Raw genomic sequence first — 12,071 nt, 5'->3', positions numbered from 1 at the left:
ATTTATTTTTATTTAAATTATTTTTTAACATAAATTATGATTTATTTGCATTTTTTAATATTTAACTTTTGAATAGAATGTTTATAAGTTTTCTGTTTTATAGATATATAACTCCAGATAAATTCTATTTAGAACCATTAGAATCACCAGATGAATTAATTATTATTGACAGATTAACAAAAGATATCAGTTTACAAAGTAAGTATTAATTAATATAATTAAAATTATATACTTAATCTTTTTTTAAATTTAGTCATTTCAACTAGGTTAATATAACTAAAGTGCTAGTGTAAATAAAAACTTTACTGCATTTAGTATTGGGACCTTCAACATACCTTAGTTGGATAAATAGCCATTGTATATTGTCAGGTTGTGTTACACTAGTCAGTGGTTTCTCTGGAGAACTGACAAACTGAAGATAGGTATATGAGGTTTTTAATAACCCTTTTACTGTGATCAAATGTATGACTGTTAGAGGAAGGTGGAGTGGGAGGTTAGCCTTCATATTTCTGTTCTGAGAGAAGATTTTAATTACATTAGAAATTTATATACAGTAGTAATGTAAGAAAATATTTTCAGTATATATTTTCTTACATTGTATTTCTGTCTAGCACATAACATATTCAAATGTATTGAATGTATTGACCACATGTTTTTTCATAGAGGTAGAGAATGTGAGAATTCTTAAGATGGATGGATGATTGTTAAATACCTAAGTTCATTGATAGAGAAGCTGAATCTGGGATTGAAAGTGCTTGGAACAGAGCATCAGGTGATGGGTACAAAAAGGACACTCACCCAAAAAAAAAGAGAGAGAGAGAAAAGGCACAAGCATTCAAATTAATTTTAAGAAGACTTAATCTGTTTAAATATTTTAATATGATCTAACTTTAAATTAGGTTATAAAAATAATTAAAAATCTGAAGAAATGTTAAATGACACAATGAGCTAGTAATAAAGTAAACAAGATATTAATATTTAAAAATTCTGTGGTTAATGTAATAAAAAATATAAACAGCAAAAATTTATATATATATATATATAGAATTGCTTNGTATCTGATGCCATAGGAATTTTTTAGATATTATAATTTGCAGATCACTCTTGACCAAAAAGTTTTTTTTTTTTTTTTAATTAATTCTTAATAGAATTTTGATATTTCCAGGTCCACATCTTGTATTAATTACAAAAAAATCAAAAGTAGGTGAGATTAATGGTCAATCAATATGGAGAGTAGAAGATACTGAAACACATGCATATGCACGAGCTTCATTGCATCTCACTGAAGATCAGGTCTGTAAAGTTAAAAACTAAAGATTTTATTTAAATTAAAAAATTACACTTTGTAATATAAAAATATTCACTAAGAGGTTGACTGCATTGTAACAGCTGTTGTACACAATTTAATTTTTCTTAATTATTTTCAGAATCAATATGACAAACAGTACCTATCGATGATACAATCTTTTCTTCGGACTCCATACTTTTATTTTTCCACATCTTATGATTTGAGTCACACAGTTCAACGATTATACAACACTAGTCCGGATTTTCTTCAAATGCCATTGTTTGAAAGAGTAATTATTTTGGCTTTATTCCTTACAATTAAATTTGATATAAAAGACAAAATCTTAGAGTAAAGATCTATTAATGATTTTTTTAGGGGGATCAAAGATTTATTTGGAATCATTATCTAATGAGGGACCTTTTAGCACAGCAAGAGGTAAGTATTCTAATTCATTTGGTTGATTTTTAAAACTATTTTTTTAATCTCAGAATTTTTTGACAGTTACATCGATACTGGCTGCCGGTAATTCATGGCTGTATCCTTATTTAAAAATTTTGAAATTTATTTATGGATTTTTAAATAAAGTTTTCAGATAAATAAAATTTTCAACAAGTTATTCTAAATCCATTAGAAGTGTTTGAGACCCAATTGATATATTGTATTTTTCTGTCTAACATGCATTCCTTTTGTCAGACTTGCTTCTCAAGTTACAATGCACTAGATTTAGATGGAAACTCAAAAATTCCTTTTACCACTTTATATTACCCTATCATTCCTTAGAGTTTTCTCCTCTTGACATATCGTGTGTGTTGTTTGGCTTTTTCTAGTTTCGATTTCATCAGTTGTGGTTCTATATTTTATTTTAGCTTTGACATATTGTTTTTCACAAGATTGCACAAACAACTTTTGTGTGTTCAGTGCAGTAGTACATTAAAATTGTCAGAAAACAGATTTTTTCTGACAATTTTAATGTTTTACTTTTTTGTTTTCGAGGTTTAAAAAAATCTGAGTGCACATTAGATTCAAGTAAATACGGTAATATAATATATAAATAGTTTCAATTTCATTAAAACTTTATTTAGTTTCCAATTGTAAGCATATAAAATTCTTACAAGAAATTTAGAGCTCACAATTAGAGACTTCTACTTTTAAAATCACAAAGTGATAATTTTATTTTTTTACTTATTACAGGATAATATTGGTATTTACATATTAACAAGACATCCATCTGTATAAACATTTGAAATTTCTTTCTTGTTTTATGTTTATTATATTTATTAAATTACTACATTCTCATTGTTCATTCATCTACATGTTCAAATATCTTCTTCTCTGCTTTGATTTGGGTTTTTGAGGAGCAAGAAATACTTTTTAGGTGATAAATTGACAGCATATAATGGATAAATGAAAATATGAAGGAATGAAGGACTTTGTGTAAATTATTGTTCAAGTTTTTATAAAATAATTTCTGTGTAAATATATATTTGGGGGTATAAGCTGTTTGTCTCTTCATTTAAGTTTATTGAATTTGTTTTGTTTAAAGACACTGAACTTTTAACTAGCAATTTTTCAGCTGGAATGTGCCGGTATATCATATGGACAGGTATCATAAAAAGTATCAATAGCTGGGACTATGTACTTCACCAGCATTGCTCAGTAAAACAACTCTATATTTTCAGTCACATACATGTATACCAGTAGTATTTTTTTTAGAAAAAGAGCACTGAATATATTCACAAAATAATATATCACAGATTATTTCAGTATCATTTAATTTCTGAGATCTTTGATTCTGGTAGGTGAGAAATGGTTACATTACACCTTCATCCATGCAGGACAATAGGATTTTGCAATGTAACACCTTCATCTGCTCCTGTCTTATTTCTGCAATATATACTTAATCAAATATTATCTGTTGTATATAGATAATAGACACTAAATATTTCTAATTCATTACAAAATGAATATTGATTTAAGGTGTTTCTACAAAATCATAAGTACCATTCATTTTCAAAAATAATGATTTTTTTAAAGATATAATTTTAAAGACTTTTAAGGTTCTTAGAACAGTAATAATAGAAAGATTTGTTTAATGCTAAACTTTACATAATTTTCTTTGTAAATAATCAAATTTTGTTTGTTTTTGACGAAGATAATTTTCCTTAACTGTATTATAGTTATATGTATAAAGCAATGTATTATTAACCAACATTCTTTTTCATGGATATTAATATCAAGGAGAAGTTGCTATCGTGCAGGAACACGTTTATTTATGCGAGGCGTTGATACAGAAGGACACGTGGCTAATTACATTGAAACGGAACAGATTGTAGAATACGATGGTTGCAAAAGTTCATTTGTACAGGTAATTATTTTTGTAGTAAATACAATTTTACATAAAATTCAACTAATATAACTAATGGATATTATAAAATAAAATGTGTGACAAGCAGAGGGCTAGGGGTTAATCCCTCCTGCACAGGCTGGTAAAACCCGGTCTCAGAGTCGATGGATGGCTAGGAGGGCAAAAAGTGAGTGGGGAGTGCATCGGTAAGCCGGCAGGCGTCCTTTCAAAGATAGGAGACAGGTTTAACAAATAAACAATACATTTATTGAAGTACTAAATCTAAGTTACAGGAGGCGAAAATAATACTAAGGTTATTGTAATGCGGTTATCGTATATGCTATACTATTTACATAAAATGGGTGACTAATCTCGTAACTATTTCGCTGACCTAACTTTAAGGTGAGAGAGAGTGATTTTACAAGTTCAAAAATATCCCCTAAATAGAGAGATTGTGGGCAACGTTTTCATTGCGAAAACATGTAGGTCGGACATTCAGCACCGTCTTCCTGTAAGTCTAGAAGTTTGACAATGGCATTTGATGTGTCGAGCATGATTCGAGCATGATTCTACTAACGTTCCAAACGCCATTTTCAAACTTCTAGGCTTATAGGAAAATGGCGTTTGGAACGTTAGTGGAATCATGCTTGACATATCAAATGCCATTGTCAAACTTCTAGGCTTACAGGAAGACGGCACTGAATGTCCGACGTACACGTTTTCGCGATGAAAACGTTGGCCACAACTTCTCTAATACCTCTCGTTGTAATGGAGAGTTGATATGGCGACGAATCTCTGTGTCTTCTCCGACGGGATCCAATTCCTTTGCATGGACATTGACTGGCAGAAGTACAGAAATAATTTCCGTGTGCAGACGCGTGCTGAGCTTCCAGGGGCTTGAGCTTTTATTCAGTTGTCGTGGGAAAGGAGTCACATGATCGTCAAATGTTGACAATAACAGTGCATTCTTGACACCTATGTGTCGACTTTCCCACCTAATTGTTATAACAAACGGTGACCTCAGATATAATTCTCACCAGGAGCATTTTTTCTATTGGAGTTGTTTACATTTGTTTTTTTTCCGACAACTGCGTTAAATTTGTGGATTTCACAAAAATATTTTCATTATTTATTGCCTAATTTAATATATAACTTAATGTTATATATTAAATTATTAAATTATTAAATTTAATATATAACTTAATGTTATATATTAAATTTAAATATAATTTTGATATTCAATTAATGAGTTTGAATCTGGAGTAAAAATGTTGCTTATTGATAAATTAATAACGAAACATTGATACTTTAAATAACTATAGTAGTAAGTGGCCAAGGTGGCAACCTACCACTCTGGGGTACCCGGGTTCGAATCTGAACGGGTCGAAAAATCCCCAGGAATTTTTCGCGGGGGTGGTTCATTGGGATATGTCGGGCCATGTCCCTCACCACCCGGCAGCCCCATTGTGGGCCTGGCCGAACCCATAATGGGCTTGCAAAAAGAGGTCCTCTTAGTGCCCACAGGGCAGAGAGAGTTAAAAAAAAAAAACTATAGTAGTACAGACCAGTCTATAATCTAGATTGAATTTCCAGAAATTTTCATTAGTGGTTTGATTTAGTTATGTTAGGCCAACCCCTTCCTCCAAGATGGATTGTAGGCTTAGCCATGGATTAGTTAATGAATTGAACAAATTATATATAATATGAAACATGCGTTAATAATATAACATAGTGTATATGCTTAAAAGAAGATTGTTTATATTTTTTTTATTATTAATTTTTTAGACAAGAGGTTCTATTCCATTGTTTTGGAGTCAACTTCCAGATCTTAGGTACAAGCCAAAACCAACATTAAGTACTACTAACAATCAGGTAAGTTTCTATAAAACATTTTATTTATATTGAAAAACTCAATATATACATAGTATATAAAGCTTTATATCAAAATAATTGATTTTTATAAATTACAATGTCAAAATTGGATGATAAATAATATATTAAAAAAATAAAATGTAGCTCTTACATTTAAGATATTCAATAAAATAAATAATTAAGAAAGTAGACTGAGTATATTGTGTCTTTGAATACAAAATTTCTCATAAAAATTTGTGTTTGGTCCTTGTAAAAAATTCTGGCATGATAAATGATTGAAGTCAGAAAGTGATTCTAAGTATATGAAAAATGAATTAATTTCATTCATTGCTAACAATAAAATTACAGTAAAATGTCATCAGTCAATTGCTTAACTAAGATTGAACATAATATCTTGAGTTTTATATAGTTGAAAGTATTACTTATTTATTTTAATTTTTTTTTAAATAATAAAGAAAAGTAAAAGTTAATTTTAAAAAACATTTCAAATTTATAGTGAAGTTTAAATTTTACTTATTCTGTATTGGCCCAAAATATAAGTTGACTTCCCAATTCTGGAATCTTTAATTTTTGAAAAAGATCAGTACTTGAACATAAGTTGACCTTTTATTATTAATTTTATTTGCATACAAAAGATTAGCGATTTGTATTAAAAAATCATCAAAATAATACTTTATCACTTTTATCTTTATCAGAACTTTCATTTTCGTTGTGGTCTTCAGCCTGTGTTCTGTTTGAATTGTTGGTAACACAACATTAAAGCCCTTTATAATTGTGTTGTCATCAACAATCTTTTGTTATTCTACTGTTCTAACTTTTACAAGAATATATGGATTTTTTATCTATGTGATTATGAAAATTAGTTTGCTCAATTACATTTTTGTTTCTTTTCAAAATTACTTTGATATAGTTAGATATAAAATTTTTTAGATTTGTATCTACAAATATCTCAGAATCAATCTACATAAATTAATTTTTGATCGATTGCTTAGTAATTTTTAAATATAACATTCAAATTGTACCTAGTCGATCAGAAAACTGTACTCAGTTGTTTTATGAAATGAAATATATGCATTGGATTCCTATATTATAAGTGCAAAAAATTGTAACTTATTGCTTCTTTCTGTTGATGTCAATAAACAGAAAGAAGCAATAAGCAATTATATAGCAAACAATTTTGCTATATAATATAAATTATATAGCAAAATTGAGACAATGTCCTTTGCACTGGATAATATGATGCCCAGTATATACTTCATGCTGGGGGAAGTAAGCTTCTTTTGCACACTTCACATGTATTCCAGAAAGTGTAATTGCAGTTTTATGACTATTGAAAATAAAACAAACTTTGTTTTTCATTTTTATTATCTTATATTTTTATAACTGTCTGAAGCATATTTTATAAAGTGTAAAACATAAACATATTGAAATTTATAATTACAATAAAAATTTACATTTTAAATAGAATAAATTTTGCAGTCTTCCTCAATTATTTGATGATTGCTTGATTGGTAGATTCCTAAGAGTAAAGTAAAAAAAATTAACCAAAATAAAATTCCAAAACTGACTGATTCTGTTGAATATGATAAAAAATACAGTCGACTCCCCCTATAACATGGGTTCCTATAGTTCAGATTCCTATATCACGGAAAAAAAATTGCGACAGTATTCGTACAAACATGCTAAAAAAAACTCGTATAATTCAGTAAAACATCATCGCCGACTCGTGTCGCGACAGGACTGCACAAACCGTTGAGTTTAAACGAGCAGCGGACCTACCAACAACCATTTATTATTTAACATCCATAAAAATTATATTTATAGTAATGATGTCTCCAAAGTTCAGTGAATTTTTCACAAAAAAAATAATTTATCAGGAAGCACGCGAGCGCCGTTCGATGACAATCTCCGTGACGAAAACAAGCTTAAGCAATTGCGTAGTCAAACGATGCACACTTGGTAAGTAATCCTACAAGTTTTTGTTTATAGCATAGTTTATATGGATTATTCCCAAAAAATTATATGTATTTTGGAAATGTTGAGTCGAATTAGTCAAGAATCGATTAATTTTATGGAAGAAACCTTTGAAACAACTGTAGTCAGTAAACTGCATATGTGCTGGGCTGTGATTTGCTGGACTCTTAGAAGCTGGATTCATAAAAACAGGAATGTATCTATTGTGTTATGGGGGTCGACTGTAATCAGTTTAGTTTAATTGATTGTTTTTGAACATTCGATTAACCAATTATTTACAATCATGCCAAACACTTAATTTTCTGCACATAGTTTGTGGGTGCAGCACAAGTCACAACTTGACTGGCATTTAATAGTAATTTAATTTTATTACTAAACAATCAGCACAACAAATTTTCAGGTTACTTTAGCTCTATACACCATATACCACAGATGATTAGCTGAATCAAATAAAACTTTAATTAGATTTAAATAAAAGTTCTGCCTTCATTTCTTTAAAACTGGGAAAAATTATCAATTAATATTCAGAGCATTGTGACATTTAAGTTATCTTTTCAAACAAATTAGAATAATTAAATTAATTAAAATATCTACAAACATGAGGTAGATAATAGTAAGGACTTATCACACCAATGATAATGGCTCAGGAATCAAAGTAAAAACATTTAATAAAAACAAAAATGTTGGTCCCTCATCAGTTGGTCATCATCAGTCACCCTCATCAGTCACTCTCATCAGTTCCTCACCAGTCCCTCACCAACTGATGAGGGACTATTTTCTATTAGAAAATAATTCAAAATGCATTTTGGGTTTTTTGTTTCCATACTTATAGTCATTTTTATTGTACACCCTTTTCTTGTTTTTATTAAATGTTTTTACTTTGATTCCTGAGCATTTGTGCCCGTTATCATTAGTGTGATAAGCCCTTACTATTATCTACCTCATGTTTGTAGATATTTTAATTAATTTAATTATACCAAGCAACTTTTGTAATTTTAGAACAATTCTTAATAAGTACTTAATTATATGATTAATCTAATTTTTAAAGTATTAAAGTGATTCTTCATAAAAAGGCAATTATTTTTCTATTTCAGGTTGATGGTTATCACAGACATTTCGATAGTCAATTGTTAACTTATAATAAACAAATAATTATTAACTTGGTAAGTATTTTTTTATGTTGACCATTTATGATTTCTATACAGACAAATTAGATGTCACCTTAAATTAATAGTTTAATTGATAGACTTCAAACTCTTAAGGGATTTCCAGATTTTAGTGGGTCACTTACCAATGGAGTATTATTTTAAAAAAAAGTATTAAAATACAAGTTTTATTTAAAGAAGAAAACAAAAATGTATTTTAAAAAATTTTTATACTATATTTAGTACATATGATTTTCAGAAATATGTCAAGTTTTTAAAATAAATCTATGACTTCTTCTTTTTGTTTTTGGTTGGAGCATTTAAATTAGGAAACAAATTGGTACAGATCAGGTAGTTAGATTAGCGGAGGTTTGGATTGGTAAGAGCATACGATACTTATAAATGATGTAAAATGTGTTGTAAAATAAATCAAGTCAACAAACGATGTGGAGAATATAATTCTGAAACAATAGTGCAGCAACAACAACTTTTCAAATAATAAATGAAGCAAATATTGGTTGTGTGTTTATAATTTATAATCTGTTATTGAATTCTTATAATTAAAAGTTTTTAACTTTTAAGTTTAATCAGTCAAGCTTAAGAGTTAGTGGGACTGTTGTTGACTGTGTTTCTGCATGATCTATTTAAGTTCTTACACTTTAACAAAATGGTGGCTATTTTATACTTTGTATAACTGTAGAACATCATAATATAGTTTAAAACAAATTAAGAAAGAATTTTAGAATATTTGATAAAATATTGCATCATTGTAAAACCACACCAAAATCAAATACCAAAATTACAATCAGTAAATTGATTTTTAACAACAAAATACTTTATGATAATCGACAAGTAAATGTTATTTATACGAATCTTAATTACAGTAGAATTCCAATTATCCAAATGCCAATTAACTGAATGACCAATTTTCTGAAACATCATATGTCCTTTCTCTCTCCCACCAACATCACTATTGCAATTCTCCTACATTGTGCAACTACATGATCAGTGACATCAATATGTGAGTAGCATAACACTGATCCAAACGATCAGTGTTATGCTACTCACATATTGATGAGTAAGTAAATACAGTACATGTACAGTATTGTGCCACTAATCTGTAATTTTTGATTATCCAAATCACTTGCTGAACATATTGATTTGAATAATCGGAGTTCTGCTGTATATTCTAACATTCGATATCAATAGTCAAATAGTTCTGTTAAGATAAATAAATGAAAAGGTATAAAATAAAATACTTATTTTTGTTATAAGATATCAAGCTTAGATATAAAATTTTGATTTTAAATATTTGCAGATTGATCATAAAGGAATTGAAGAAATTTTAGAAACAAATTTTGCAAATGCCGTGAGAGAATACAATAATCCTCAAGTCAGGTATTTTAAAATAAATTTTATTTATTTTTATTTCTACATTATTGATTCTCAATTTTCAAGTCATGGTACGCACAATTTTTGATTGTATAGTATTGTATCAAAGATGTTTTTATGAATATAAATGAGGGATTCCCACTGGGATCAACATAGATCCCCTGAGGGGTTAATTTTTAAAGGAGTTGATGCAACTCAAGGGGTCAATGGAAAAATCAAATACTTATACTTTTTTGAGAATTTCAGATAATTTTTAAGTAAGAATAATAACAATCATGTGAAAAATTCATTAACTGATTAAATAATTTACTTGATATATTATGCAAAATGTTGGGAAATAACAAAAAAAATTGTAAGGAAGTCGAGTGAAAAGAATATTTGCTATGTGGGGATTAATGCAAGAAAAAGATTGGAAACCCCTGAGATAAAGAAAATGTGAGATAGAAGATTTGCAGTATTTTATATATAAAATAAACAAATAATAGTTTAAAAAATATTACTTTTAAATGATTCTTTGAAATTTAATGGTGTATCCTGAACTTATGAACTCTTATAAGTCCAGGTTACACCAGTTGTAAACCACTGTTCTATATTGTTACCATTCATCAGGATTTTATAAATATATAACAGTAGCCCTGTATTTATCTGAAATTAGATTATAAAATAGAATATGATTATTGTCTCTTAAAACCAATAAATTTTTTTTCAGTAGTTCTCTTCAGTACTAATTTATAGTTTCAATCAAGTTGGAATATTTGTAAAATTTTAATGGTTGAGAATATTTGTAAAATGTTTACAATTGCAGGTATGTGTCTTTTGACTTTCATAAAGAATGTGGTCACATGAGGTGGGAAAGGCTTTCATTGTTAATGGAAAGAATTAACCAAGATCAAAATGAAATGGGGTATGTTCTTTTGTTATAATTCTAACCAAATACTAAAAAAATTTTCCAATATAAAAAAAAATATTTTAATTTAATTTACATACATAAATATATCTTAACATAAGTTTTCTTTTTAGATATATTCTTATATTTAGAGACGGTACTCTATTACAACAACAGGAAGGTGTTTTTCGTACAAATTGTATCGACTGTCTCGATCGCACAAATGTGGTACAGAGTATGTTAGCCAAAAGAAGTTTACAGAGTCAGTTAAAGGCAAGAAGTTTATTAGATCCTAATTAGAAAGTTTAATAAAATTATTTCTGTAAGAAGCAGTATTGGTCCATATTAATGCTTGCCTTGTCAAACATCTCTATTTCAAGAGACAAGCATTGATATGGACTAATATTATAATATTTCTTACAGATATGGGGTTTCAGGACAGACTACTCAAAATTTAATATAATTATACAGTGGGTGATCGGTTGATGAACAGATCGGTTAATGAACAGATTGGATAACGAACACTTTTGAGAAAGATTTTTATGATCGGACAATGAACACATGTTCGGATAACGAACACTTCACTGAACAAACACAAGAAGAAGTGACATAAATAACGAATACCAATTGGTCTTCCTTTGTCTTCAGGCAACAATTCAAAACGTTTCAGAGTGCGGGAGACGTCGACATCGACATTCTACCCAGTATATACTGATCGGATAATATTCCCTCAAAGTTTGAAACTCTCCCTTGTAATTCCAGCCTTTTTTTATTTCTGACAGAAACAATTCTTTTATGTTTTCTTCAGAAAATGCGGATTTATGTCGATATCTGCTATTAAAGATCTTTTGAAGAAGTGGGAGGATGTCAGAACAACGGTCTTAAAATGGCATCCAAACCAGGTTGAGGTTAATAGGCCTAGAGATCTCTAAAATTATAATGCTATTAATTACTTCTGAAAAATCATGAAGAAGACAGAAAAGCAATCGTCATTGGACAGATTCTTTAACCCCCACAAACGGAAAAAACATGACTAATAAAAATGCAAGACTGTGTATATATGTATTTTTATTATTACATGTGAATAAACATAGTAAGAAAGTATATATTTTTTATTTTTTGGGGGGTCTCCAGAATGAATTAATGAAATTCCCATAGAAACCTATGGTA

At 28.8% G+C, this 12,071-nt stretch overlaps 1 protein-coding gene across 2 annotated transcripts in view; it reads left to right on the top strand.

Annotated features, from left to right (window-relative positions):
• The first annotated feature begins 1,161 nt into the window (after window positions 1-1,161).
• The window catches only part of LOC111640404 (phosphatidylinositide phosphatase SAC1-A-like), a 21,378-nt gene continuing 10,468 nt past the window's right edge, over window positions 1,162-12,071 (top strand). For both annotated transcript variants that reach the window (XM_023386414.1, XM_023386413.1), the window contains exons 1-10: window positions 1,162-1,293; window positions 1,428-1,577; window positions 1,664-1,723; window positions 1,790-1,823; window positions 3,466-3,653; window positions 5,418-5,504; window positions 8,573-8,641; window positions 9,942-10,021; window positions 10,821-10,919; window positions 11,036-11,174. In XM_023386414.1, coding sequence (XP_023242182.1) covers window positions 1,455-1,577; window positions 1,664-1,723; window positions 1,790-1,823; window positions 3,466-3,653; window positions 5,418-5,504; window positions 8,573-8,641; window positions 9,942-10,021; window positions 10,821-10,919; window positions 11,036-11,174 — 879 coding nt within the window. In that variant the 5' untranslated portion in view covers window positions 1,162-1,293; window positions 1,428-1,454. The remainder of the gene's footprint in view (window positions 1,294-1,427; window positions 1,578-1,663; window positions 1,724-1,789; window positions 1,824-3,465; window positions 3,654-5,417; window positions 5,505-8,572; window positions 8,642-9,941; window positions 10,022-10,820; window positions 10,920-11,035; window positions 11,175-12,071) is intronic.

The sequence above is a fragment of the Centruroides sculpturatus genome, unplaced genomic scaffold (genome assembly GCF_000671375.1).
Source record: "Centruroides sculpturatus isolate CEXI.00-Female unplaced genomic scaffold, Cexi_2.0 scaffold1429, whole genome shotgun sequence".
Classification (NCBI taxonomy): Eukaryota; Metazoa; Arthropoda; class Arachnida; order Scorpiones; family Buthidae; genus Centruroides; species Centruroides sculpturatus.
Note: the sequence above shows the minus strand (reverse complement) of the source record. Positions and strands in the feature narration are given on the sequence as shown.